The sequence below is a fragment of the Psittacula echo genome (genome assembly GCF_963264785.1).
Source record: "Psittacula echo genome assembly, chromosome: 5".
Lineage (NCBI taxonomy): Eukaryota > Metazoa > Chordata > Aves > Psittaciformes > Psittacidae > Psittacula > Psittacula echo.
Genome location: NC_137739.1, coordinates 66663495 through 66677141, shown reverse-complemented (window position 1 = coordinate 66677141; position 13647 = coordinate 66663495). Strand labels below are relative to the sequence as shown.

The 13647-nt window shown below is 46.0% G+C and overlaps 1 protein-coding gene across 3 annotated transcripts in view; it reads right to left on the bottom strand.

Annotated features, from left to right (window-relative positions):
- RCOR1 (REST corepressor 1) overlaps positions 1-13647 on the bottom strand; it is an 88787-nt gene that overhangs the window by 40097 nt on the left and 35043 nt on the right. For all 3 annotated transcript variants that reach the window (XR_013956917.1, XM_080618606.1, XM_080618605.1), the window contains exon 3: positions 1955-2038. Coding sequence is in view for 2 of the 3 variants with exons in the window: in XM_080618606.1 (XP_080474732.1) it covers positions 1955-2038 (84 nt within the window). In the remaining variant the exon portion in view is untranslated. The remainder of the gene's footprint in view (positions 1-1954; positions 2039-13647) is intronic.

Genomic DNA, 13647 nt, shown 5'->3' with positions numbered 1-13647 from the left:
TCAGCTCAACCTGACACAAGACAAAGCAATGACCAACCAGCACACTCTTACCATGTTCTCTCATTCCCTGCACAGCTGCCCTCTCCCCATCTGCTGGAGTTTTCCTTACACTCCAAGGTCCCCTCAACCGCTTCTCCCAATGCTCCTTTGTTTTTTTTTCACTACTACTAGATGCTGAATTTCACAACTCCATCCTTCTGTATCAATTAGTCACCTAGGAGATAATTGTGTGTCATGTATGATGCAAAAGTGTATTTCTCTCTCCCAAGCACCATATGAAGCATTTTCTTTTTCTCTGCATCTTTTTTTGTAAGGGGAAGTCACCGAGGAGTCCACACTCTTACTAAAATAGAGTATTTCAAGAAATTTCTTCTTGCCCCCTCTTCTTACAACTCTATTGTTTTTCCCAATGTTTCTACTATACCAGCAACAGTCAATTTCCACCTAGTTTTTATTCATCTATGTCATACTACATTTTTAATTACCTCTTAGGTTCATGACATCTTCTTAGCAGATACTATATCCTTTTTATGCTCTATAATATCCTTGCATTTTTTGTGCCAATTGCCACAGCACATTCAGTCACAGATTATTTTACTTAGCTCTGCATACCTTTACTTCTTTTCCTCCTCCATTCTTTCTTCCTTCTCAAAGAAATCCATTTCTTATCAAGCAGGAGTTAAATGTTCCAAACCTGAGCTGAGACTCAAAAGACTCTCAAGACTTGAGAGGCAGCTACAGGAATCCTCTGCATCACAGGAAACCCATGAACAGTAGAACAGTAGTTCGTTTTGGTGGAAGCAAGAGTTTCTTGCTCTTACACCTTTTTATACATTTCTAGTTGTAGGTTAACTGCCAAATATATACCTGTCCTCACCAGTCTTTTAGTTCAGCATCCAATAGCCAGCAGGGAGCAGCCAAGGCACCACTGGCAGGAGAGAAGGCAGACATGATCCTTGCAAAGCCCTTTTCACCTGTACATCACAGTACCATCACCCTTCTATAATTTAAGGGGCAACTTGCTCCATGGAACAAATGCACCAGGACAGAGCCCGGACCCTTTCATGACAAAGCCAGTTTGTGCACCATCTCTGCTGACAATTTGCTTCAGAAGCATCTTGTGATGCAGTTTAGCCCTTGGGTCTAGGGTAAAACCGGGTATCAACCTAACAGTGCCACCACAAACAATGCAAGATTCTTATGGGTCCCAGAATCACAAATGGGAAAAAAAACCAAAAGTATGAGGACAAAGTCAAAAATAGCTCCTTTCAGCTCCCTCCCAAAAAAGCACTTAGGTTTAGTTACTGCATTCAAACAGCAGCCCTTTAATCAAGGAGTCCTACTTATTCATGAGAACTGTAGCTAGACAAACCTTTCAAACACTAGTTCTGCCATCTGGCAGCAGCACTGAGGCTTGTTCCCAGACACACACAGAGCACTGGTAATTGCCCTCACATGGAATTCCAAGGCACTACAATTGTTCTGGCATTTAAACCTCCATGGGCTCCAGATGTGGATTTTATTTGTGTCATTATGAGAAAAAGGTACTACTAATTACCATATATCTCTTCCCCATCTGCTCCCCCCACAAATACTTTTCATTTTGCTCTCCCCAGTTATTTCTGGCAAATTCTGCAGGAAAAAAAAAAAACAAACCCAAACAAAAAATCAGATCGTGTAGGCCTATGGGTAAGTATCTTAAAGAATTCATAGCAAAGAAGAAAGTGTGTCGTATTTTTCCAGCTTTCTGTGGATTTGATGCTTTAAGCAGCTGCCCAGTGGGGAATGAAACTCTTCTGGGAGATTGCTTTGTAGGCTTTTCCTTTTTCAAATTAATTTCAAATCATAATGTAAAGGTCACAGACATAACCCTGCTACTGAAACTGGCAACTTTGCATTTTTTAAGTGATATATGTAAGGAAAGAGGTGAATAAAAGTATTTGAAGAGACTTACATTTTGCTTCAGACAGATTCTGGTTAGGTGACCAGACCAGCATGCCAAGATTCTCCCTCTCTTGACTTCGTCTTGCAAGTTTAGCTTAAAAGAAAACAGATAAAAACCAAGTTACAGATAGAGCCTTTTCAGTTGCAAAATGGATACAAAAGCAACTTATCACACATCAGCAGCTTTTAATCAAGATAAAAAACCCATCCCCATCTCATGCACACCTGAGGCTTTTCCTTGTTTCTTCAATGCATCACCCCCTATATAACATGACAGATACCGCACACTCACTTTCATGCAGTATACCAAGAGGCATACATTAGACCTAAATTAAAAGTTAACTAATGTTTCTCTTCCAGCATGCTTGATTATTTTTCTTCCAGCCATCATTAAACGAACGAGGGAGGAGGGAGGAGCTAGGCTGAGGCAGCAGCTCCAAGTCCTTGACATCATGAGACTGTACTGTTCAGCTAGATGGCTAACATGCTTGTGCCTACCCCAGGTAAGTAACACTTCAGGGTTGACACAAGCATGAACCTCCCAGATTTCACTTCTGAACACCTCCTCTCTTGCAGCAGCCCTTCCATGCCTCCATCCTCTAAACAGACAGGAATGCCCAGCCAGGTAACACTGGGTTCCCCAGGTCAGAATCAGGTCCTCTGTTCAACTGCTCCAGAGAAATTCTTGTGCATTCATATGCATGCTACATACACGTGCCCACACTCAGAAAGCAAGTCCAGTTTCTAACCAGCCTAACACCTGGCAGGCACGAGACCTCTGAAAATCTCAAGTGAAGAACCCCTGCATGTAGCTTGAAAAAGCAACCTCAGGGTACGTTTCAACAGCAAGTTCTAGTGAATCTGCTGCTGTTTGGTTACAAGCAAAAGAGAAGGATGACGACAAGAGAAAGAAACACACTCCACTGAGTCAGCACGCACACAGCCAGCTCAACGACCCACCCTGGCCAAGAGCAACTTGCAGGCCTTGTTATGAACGAGTGCCTACAGTACTACAAAACATCACATAACATTGAAGTTTTATGTAATATTTCAACACAACACTAGTTTCTCCGCACTTTGCAATTAGACACATCACTTCATGATGCTTTAAACAAACAGGCCAGGAAAGATCTAGTAACACAAAATTACATTACAGTGCTATGAACGCTCATGGTTTGACTACTGTTTCTAACCTGAAATCTGTTCAGCTAACAACAGTCAGCATTTAGATGACAAAAATATTTTAACATTAAATTTAAAGCTCAAATAGCATGTATTAAAAATAACCACTTGTCAGCAACGCATATTAAACTAACAATTACTTTGTTCCATTACAAACCCCATGATTATCTTTCACACAGTTTGGTGTGTTGTTTCTTGTGGGGGTTTTTTGAGGGTTTTTTTCTTTGTAAGGTTAGTAACTGCACATACAAGATATTCTGTGCACTGTGCATGTTCATTAGTTTCTACACTAGGCAGAAAAAGAGGAATGGGAAGAGACAGCCTCTGGTGGTGAGAGATGGGCGTGAAGACCAGGTCTATACACAGAACACGAAGGGTGTCTGCATTTCAAACTACAACCTCAAAACAAAAGACTCCATCACATTCCCAGTAACCCACTGCAGTTCGGGAGCCTGATGCCCAAATTCTGCCAGCAAGGATTAACACTAGGCAAATTGTCGGCCTGTCTTTACCATAGTCTTGCTCACTGAACCAGCAAAACCCACCTAACCTGGGAAAAGAGAAACATTTCCTCCTAATTTCGCAGGCTGAGCCTCCTCCCTAGCCCAGCTGCACCTTCCAGGAGCAGAACACCAATAGCTCAGCTCGTTTACAGCAAGATGGATGAAGTTTCACCTCCCACAGTTAAAACCCCAACTTACGCTTTGGGGCATTGCAGAGGGAGCACCACAGCATTCCTGGCTGTGAACTGCAGCAAGCCCTGGGAGGTGATGACCAGTGTAGGGAGGTACTGCGAGACCTCATGGCACCCAAGCAGGGTGGGTGAAATGTGTTCCTTGTCCTCCATCACAGCTCCCCTCTCAGGCACCCAGGACCTCCCTTTACAAAGGGAGTATCTTGGGTTAGGAACTACTTCTTTTCAGCCCCATATCCCCTTCCTATGAACCAAGACCACCCACTCTCCTGGGCCTCACACCCAGAACGAGAACCACCTGCAGATAACAGGCTCTGCACACAATCCTCAGGACCCACTTCTGCCCAGCTCCCACAGCCCAGCTTCTTCCCCCGCTCTGCCTCCCTCCAGCCTCTTGGTAGCAACCACCAGCCAAGTTACACTGCACTTGTAAATGGGTGTGAAACAGCACCTCTGGTATCCCCACAACATCTCTCCTGCTCTGCCTCTCCAATCAAGCTCACCTGTCCACCCTCAACCCTTGTTCCTTAACAGAGGTAGAGGCCAGTGCAAGGCATGCACCTGGGAGAGGTGGTTAGGGGCTCTGGAGCTCAGATTGTCTTTTCATCAATTCTCCAGGATACAGGGGGAGACCTTAAAAAAGCTAGGAGGATTGGCCAGGTTAATAAATGGTTAAAAGGATGGTGCCATAGTCAGGGGTTTGGGTGTTTTGAATACAGGACCCAAGTTAGTAGGCCAGGTCTACTGGGGGCTGGTAGAGCTGATCTGACAAAGAGGAAGAGAGGTTTTGGTAGGAGGCTTGCCAGGCTGGTCAAGGTTTCTTTAAACTGGATGTGCTGGGGGAGGGGAGCATCGTTTCATCCCAACACACCCAGTCAGTTGCCAGCACCTACAATAAATGCTCGGAGCGATGCAGAGATATTCCAGCCGCTCCAGCCAATGAACCGGCTTCATTTGGAGCTCGGCTCAGATGCCTCTATACAAATGCCTGTAGCATGGGGAACAAACAAGAGGAATTAGAGATGTGTGCACGACTGCAGGAGTATGATATAGTAGGCATCACAGAAACATGGTGGGATGGCTCCTATGACTGGAGTGTTGGAATGGAAGGTTACAGGCTCCTTAGAAAAGACAGGCCTAGCAGACGGGGAGGGGGAGTTGCTATTTATGTTAGGGATAGGCTGAAGAGTATGGAACTCTGTCTGGGGACAGGTGAGCAGTCAGAGAGTTTGTGGGTCAGGGTTAAAGGGAGAGCAGCAATGGGGAACATTACTGTGGGGATCTGTTACAGACTGCCTGATCAAGAGGAATCTGTGGATGAAGTGCTCTATAGGCAGATAGGAACAGCCTCACGCTCACAGGCCCTTCTTCTCATGGGAGACTTCAACCACCCTGACATCTGTTGGAGTGAAGGTATGGCCCGGCACAAGGAATCCAGGAGGTTCCTCCATTGTGTGGAAGGTAACTTCCTTCTGCAAGTAACAGAGGAACCGACAAGGAGAGGTGCCATGCTTGACCTCGTGATCACCAACAGGGAAGGGCTGGTTGGAAATGTGACGCTCCAGGGCAGCCTTGGTTGCAGCGACCACGAGATGGTCAAATTCGAGATCCTCAGGACAGTGAGAAGAGCGTGCAGCAAGCTCACTGCCCTGGACTTCAAGAGAGCAGACTTTGGCCTCTTCAGGAACCTGCTTAGTAAGGTTCCATGGGATATAGCCCTAGAGGGCAGGGGGGCCCAAGACTCTTGGTTGTTATTCAAGGATCACCTGCTCCAAGCTCAGGAGTGTTGCATCCCAACTAGAAGGAAGTGCAGCAGGAGGGCCAGGAGACCTCCTTGGATGGATAAGGAGCTGCTCAGGAAAATTCAGAGGGAAGAAGAGGCTTATAGAAGGTGGAAGCAGGGACAGGCGGCCTGGGAAGAATACAGGGATGTTGTCCGGGAAGCTAGGGACCAGGTGAGGAACGCTAAGGCCCAGTTAAGAATTGAACTTGGCTAGGGATGTTAAGGATAACAGGAAGGGATTCTATAGGTACATAGCAAGTAAAAGACAGACTAGGGACAACATAGGCCCCCTTCGGAAGATATCGGGAGAACTGGCTACCCTGGATTTGGAGAAGGCTGAGGTTCTTAATGACTTCTTTGCCTCGGTCTTCACTGGCAAAGTCTCTGACTGCACCACCCAAGTCTTGGAAGGCGAACACAGGGACTGTGAGAATGAGGACCCTAGGCCCACTGTAGGAGAGGATCTGGTTCGAGACCATCTTAAAAATCTAAATGTACACAAGTCCATGGGACCTGACGAAATCCATCCACGGGTCCTGAAGGAGCTGGCGAATGAAGTTGCTAAGCCACTGGCCATCATATTTGAAAAATCATGGCAGTCAGGTGAAGTTCCCGACGACTGGAAGAAGGGAAATATAACCCCCGTTTTCAAGAAGGGGAAAATGGATGACCCGGGGAATTACAGACCAGTCAGTCTCACCTCTGTGACTGGCAAAATCTTGGAGCAGATTCTCCTGGAAGGCATGCTAAGGCACATGAAAAACAAGGAGGTGGTTGGTGGCAGCCAGCATGGCTGCACTAAGGGGAAATCCTGCCTGACCAATTTGGTGGCCTTCTATGATGGGGCTACAAAACTGATGGACAGGAGTAGAGCATTTGACGTCATCTATCTGGATTTGTGCAAAGCCTTTGACACTGTCCCTCATGACATCCTTGTCTCTAAATTGGAGAGACATCAATTTGATGGGTGCACCACTCGGTGGATAAAGAACTGGCTGGATGGCCGCACGCAAAGAGTTGTGGTCAATGGCTCGATGTCCAGCTGGAGAACACTAACGAGTGGTGTCCCTCAGGATCGGTGTTGGGACGGGTCTTGTTCAACATCTTTGTCAGCAACATGGACAGTGGGATCGAGTGCACCCTCAGCAAGTTTGCCGATGACACCAAGCTGTGTGGTTCGGTTGGTACACAGGAGGGAAGGGATGCCATCCAGAGGGACCTTGACACACTTGTGAGGAGGGCTGATGCCAACCTGATGAAGTTTAACCATGCCAAGTGCAAGGTCCTACACCTGGGTGGGAGCAATCCCAGGCACAGCTACAGGTTGGGCAGAGAAGAGATTCAGAGCAGCCCTGCAGAGAAGGACTTGGAGGTGTTGGTCGATGAAAAAATGAACATGAGCCGGCTTCAGTGTGCGCTCGCAGCCCAGAAAGCCAACCGTATCCTGGGCTTCATCAAAAGGAGCGTGACCAGCAGGTCCAAGGAGGTGATCCTGCCCCTCTAGTCTGCTCTCGTGAGACCTCACTTGGAGTATTGTGTGCAGTTCTGGTGTCCTCAACATAAAAAGGACATGGAACTGTTGGAACAAGTCCAGAGGAGGGCCACGAGGACGATCAGGGGACTGGAGCACCTCCCGTATGAAGACAGGCTAAGAAAGTTGGGGCTGTTCAGCCTGGAGAAGAGAAGGCTGCGTGGAGACCTCATAGCAGCCTTCCAGTATCTGAAGGGGGCCTACAAGGATGCTGGGGATGGACTATTCATCAGGGACTGTAGTGACAGGACAAGGGGTAACGGGTTCAAACTTAAACAGGGGAAGTTTAGATTGGATATAAGGAAGAAATTCTTTACTGAGAGGGTGGTGAGGCACTGGAATGGGTTGCCCAGGGAGGTTGTGAATCCTCCATCCTTGGCAGTGTTCAGGGCCAGGTTGGATGAGGCCTTAGGTGACATGGTTTAGTGTGAGGTGTCCTTGCCCATGGCAGGGGGGTTGGAACTGGATGATCTTAAGGTCCTTTCCAACCCTAACTATTCTATGATTCTATGCAGTAGGATTAAGTTAAAGCTCGTGCTTCTCTGCAAAGAACAGAACCACCTATAGGCCAACACACATAGAAGGGTAGGGGGTGTGGGCAGGTGCATTCCTCAAACATCCACAGAGGCCAAGACTCCCTCCCCTAAGGGCAAGATTTAGCCTGCCACCCAGCTCCTCCACCTTCCAGCACCACCTCCTCCCCATTGCTGCTTCTCAAGCCCACAGGCACCACATTTACTGTTCCACACATGCAAGGCAGACACAACATGCATTCTTCAGAGTCCAGTACTGACCCCATCATAGAATCACAGAATAGTTAGCATTGGAAAGGACCTTAATATCATCTAGTTCCAACCCTCCTGCCATGGGCAGGGACACCTCACACTAAACCATGACAACCAAGGCCTCATCCAACCTGGCCTTGAACACCGCCAAGGATGGAGCATTCACAACCTCCCTGGGCAACCCATTCCAGTGCCTCACCACCCTCACAGTAAAGAATTTCCTCCTTATATCCAATCTAAACTTCCCCTGTTTAAGTTTGAACCCGTTACCCCTTGTCCTGTCACTACAGTCCCTGATGAATAGTTCATCCCCAGCATCCTTACAGGCCCCCTTCAGATACTGGAAGGCTGCTATGAGGTCTCCACGCAGCCTTCTCTTCTCCAGGCTCAACAGCCCCAACTTTCTCAGCCTGCCTTCATACGGGAGGTGCTCCAGTCCCCTGATCATCCTCACGGCTCTCCTCTGGACTTGTTCCAACAGTTCCATGTCCTTTTCATGTTGAGGACACCAGAACTGTACACAATACTCCAAGTGAGGTCTCACAAGTACATGACATAGTAAGAAAAAGCTTAAGAGCTTGCTCAGAAACTGGTAACACATGGAAATCGTTATTTCAGAGCAACAGCCACAAAAGAAGAGGGGGCTTAGAGAAGAAGAGTTATTACACCCCTTTCCTGCATCTTTTCAAGCACAGCTGCCAGCTTTCCAACATGGTGGAATCCCCTCCCCTGTCCCCTGCTTCTGGACAAAGGATACCAGGGTGAATTCACATACTCCACACTTCCCTGACAAAGATAAAAAGCTAGTCAAACTTAATCTATTATATATTTCATATAAAATAGCCATACAAACAGGGCAAAGATTACTCTTTTTCAGGGGGACAGATGAAATTAGGATCAATGGGGCTTGCTTGTCTAAGCAACTACAGTTAAACCAGTGCAAGCTGTGTCCAGAGAAGCTGTATATTGGCAGACAAGATGATTTGACATTTCAGTTAATCCTGCACTTTCATCTAGGCTACCCACCAGGTATTTGTAAAGTCTCTGCCATAGCCATTAGCTCCTTATCACAGCTGTTACGGAAGCTTACACTGTATAATCACTTTCCTACTGCTGGCCTTCCCATTTGTCCCATGGAAGAATCCCCAAGAGGAAGACCTCCTACCACAAGCGGCACAGATGTGCAACCCCAACCAGGCACAGAATTGTGCTCTTCCCTCGTCCCCAGATCATACACTTACCCCATGGACTACACACTGAACCACAGGAAGGAACTGATCCAGGTTAAAACTCACATTATGAAGAAAACAGTACTTTTAAAGTTGGTCTCATTTACACATGTGGTTTATTTCACAATCCCAAACAGTTCAGCTGTGCAAGACAGGAGATGAGGCAGGGCAGAACACCCATGTATCCCATCAACATTATTCTAAAAAGAAGTTGTGAAGGCTTCCCCCTCTCTGCCCCCTTGCCCATCCCCACTCCCCAAGCTGTGGGACACGTATCACCACCAGCATGCAAATGACCACACAGTGATCAAGAATGTGTTGATTTGCGCAGGACAGAGCACCACTGGAGTTCCTATCACTTCTGCCTGGAGGCTGAGGCTCTCCATCTCTGGGCTGCTCATACTAAGGTACAGGCCTGGCATGTGCTAAAGCAGCACACTGCAAGACATGAAACCCCAGCCTGCAGCAGCTATGGCTCCCCCCCAACTTCTAGAAAGCTGTTGCAAGACTGCCCCATATTAAAACAAGACAGAGGTTTCAACCAGCAACAGCACTCAGTTCAGACTCCGAGATGCATTAGGCTGATTGAAAATTAAAAAGAAATAAAATCTGTAGTTAGTCTTACAGGCATGTCTTCTCCCTGCTATGAAGGTTACTATATGCAACAGCCTCACTCTAAGCCAATTGTCTGTCCCATTTTCACTTGCACACAAAATGTCAGTCCTGCTCTCCCACTACCACCCACAAAAGCCTCAGGGGTGAATCCACCCTAGACCCCATACTCGAGTGATTCCAGCTCACACAGGAGAGCAAAGAGTAAAGTGAGAGCAAAGAGATTTACCAAAAACAAAACAAAACAAAAAAAACCAAACAACCAAAACCCAAACAACAAAAAACCAAACAACCAAAAACCAAAACAAATAAAAAAACCACACCAAAAAAACAAACCACCAAACCAAAAAACCCACTCTTAAAAACCATTCTCCTCCTCTAGAGGCACACTCATCTACTGCGTTTAGTCCAAGTTAGAGAGTGGAGGGTCAACTTTGCCAGGACACTGCGGAAACAGAGACAAAAAGTAGAACTTGCAAGGAACTTCTTAAAAGACACCAAAATCCTAAATACCCTTGTGAGCCCTCTGATGCATCTATTAGCTTAAACCCTGGGCCCACACCCTCTTCCCTACACCAAGGAAGAGGTATGTATCTCCTCACATCTGAGAAGTTCTTTTGCAGATACTTTGTATTTTCTGTTCCGCAAAGTTACACAGGTGCTGGAACCAGGACTGTACAAATAAGCTCAATGTTGAACTTGCTGTAGAGTTTGTCATCATGAATACATTTGTGCTTACATGAAACCACAGATCTTTGTTCAGGCTCTGTCCTGAACATTGCAAGAGAGCCAGTACATAACGTGTGCTCTGCAGGCTCCTCAGCCACCATGCTCAGCAGAGTTGCTGCAAATGGACAACAAAGCAGGGCTGAAAGCAGTAAGTGTGCTTCTATCACCACCTCTATCAGGGTGCTGGGAAGTCAGGACACCTGACAGAGAAAGTGAAATGGGCATGTCTCCGAACAGAAACTACCAAAGGCCACTGTACCACATACATGAAGTACCTTCCCCATCCTTCTGAGCCCTCTCCCCAGTTTCAAGTTAGCCATGGAGCAGCTGGGATCAGTACAGATGGAAAGCCATGCCTGGCACTCCCTTCATCCCTCCCGAATCTCCTTTTGGTGTGATGAACTAAGAGCCTTTGAAGAGCTCTGTCAAAAGGCCAAAGGGTGAAGCTTGCACTTCCTAGCTTGAATCTGTCCACCACCTCACCACTTCTGCAAGGCGGGGAGGTCCTGCTCAGCCAGCAGTTTCTCTGCTCTCCTGACACATGCTCCCTGCCTTTCCCCCCCATCCTGTGTTGACTCTGGCACTTACCCCTCCAAACCAGAAATACTCGCTAAAAGCAACCTGACAAAACAGAAAGCAAACAGCATGTCCCCCAGTCATTAAATCGAATCAGTGGGCTGCAAGATGAGACAAGCAGCTGAGGGGGTGGAACAGGGAGCAGCAGACCCATGTGAACAGAGGCTTTTCTGCCTTCACCCCAATGCAATGGTTCAGCAGCCCACTGCAGAAGACAGGGAAGGAGAGAGGCTGTTTCACTTTCCAGCAGCACCTTGACAAATCAAAACAGGGGATCTACCCAAGCTTAAAGAAGAAAAAAGTAATCAAAAAAAAAAAAAAAAAAAAAAAAAAAAAGCTGTTAGCTTTAACTTGTGCCAATTCTTAGTTTCTACACATATCCTAAGGGACAAGGAAGAGGGATAAAGAAGCAGGAACAGGCAGGACACACTTCTCACCACAGCACCAGCTTAGGCTGTCTTAAGGACTGCTGTTGGAATGACAGCATACATGAAGAGCAAGCAGGATGGCAATGGAGCCCACCAGCGAGTGTGAGCCCAGCACTGCACAGCTCCAGATGACACATCCCATTTTATTTTTCATCTCCAAGTTAAAGAAATGTTCCAGAATAAACTCAGTGGGAGCCGAGGCCTCTCAAAGAGTCACCGATCACTCTGTTGCCTATCTTGCTTCTGGGCAAGGCAGCAGTGCCAGCTCCCACTTGAGTTCCTGCACTTGAGAGCTGCTCTGTCTCACAGCTCTCCCTAAGGATGGTGCATATTCCTGTTGCAGCTATAAGGCACTCAAGAGCGCTTAAAGCTTTGCATTTGGCACCTATACTGACCCCTCAGAGAGACAATCCTCACCTCCAGCTGATGCCAAGATACACTTTGCTCCCAGCTCCAAACTGCCCAAATCACAGTGAAGCTCTGCCCAGCAGCCTCCAGCATCCTTCCATCTCCACAACCCTTTCAATAGTCTCTGATGTTTTTACTGTTTGCACAAGGCATTTCAGAGCTATTGAAGCCCTCTGAATTTCAAAGCAAAACACACTAACATGACTGTGTGAGAGCACACCAACACACCATGAAGAGTGGGAACCTGTTGCTAGTCAGTATTTCTGTTATTTAGACAACAAAAGGTAACTCAGCAAAGTACATTCACTGTCAGGTACTTGCTACTGATACACCTTCTGTCTGTACCTTCTCTGGAAGGCAAACATACAAATTCAAGTTTAAAAAGTACTTTCCATAGAAGTACAGGGAATTCTTCAGGTACTGATCTTTTGCAAAGCGACAGGCAGGAGAAGATTTCCAGACCTAAATAACATATTTCACAAAGTTATTAAAGTTTACACAACTGAAAACCCCAAGCAACAGGATGGCAAAGATTCCCACCTACAAAGGCCAACATTACTAACAGCACTTACCAATACCCCCATAACTGGTACTAGCTCATTTTTAAATCACATATTACAGGCTTAGAAATACTAAGAAACACCTTCCTTTTAATATGTAACCCCCAGACTATATATTAAACATGCATTGTATAATACCCAAAGTAGAATAGATATCGTTTCGGAAAGAGCCGGAGCTGACATACAACAATTTAGCTATTGAATGCTGCTCAAAGCAGTTTTGGACCAAGTCTAAGTGTATTTACTTCTAATAAAGTGAGATTAAACAAGTGCTTATATTGCCCACCCTTTTTTTTTTTATTATTATTTTTAATCAATGCAGACCTTGTATATATTGCACAAAGTAAAATCCCCTGTCTACAGTACCCACGATGACTGTTAAGCAAAGTAAGACAAGGGAGGCACTGGCTCCCATAGTTTAAAGAACTTCACTCTCACTGGTTCATTGATATCACTCAGTCTCACAGTGTAACTGTAAATAAACAGCGATACAACAACAAGATACCTATTTGGCACAAGAGAATTCAAACAAAATTGAGAGTCGGACGAACAACTTTTTCCACTTTCTTTCTCCACTGCTGGCACTGGTGTCCCAAGCAGCAACTCAAAGACATTTGAAGAACTTTGCTGCTCATCTCCACTTCCTTCTGCATGTGATTTCACCCTGAGTCAGCAGGACTGCCTGGATACAGTAGCTGGTACCTCATACAAATGCCATCTTTGTACACACTATAGCAGCATGAAATGCAGCAGAACATTTTAGACTGGAATCTTGCATGAGGAATGTTTTTTAATTAAGAAGTTATAAATTAAGTAGCTAACTGCTGCTCTTCCTATACATGACTACACCTGGCTGGCACTATAATCTATATGCAAATAAAGTTCTAAGGGCATTTCTGTATCTGCCTAAGAAACAAAGGTGACTATTTGAGTTTCTGTACAGAGCAGCAACACTGGAAACGCAGGCTGAAGGGCCTTATTGCCTCAGAGTAACTGTGTGTGCTGTGCTACAAAACCCCACAGTATCACACGTTACAACAGTGTGAAAAATATTGCTTCAAAAATTACCCAGTTAAAGATTAATCATCCAGCAATGATTACAAAGGTCACTTTGCAGTGATAAAAATTATTACCATTAGAAGAACTGGAAGAGAAAATGAGAAAAAGCATGGCTAGCAATACAGTT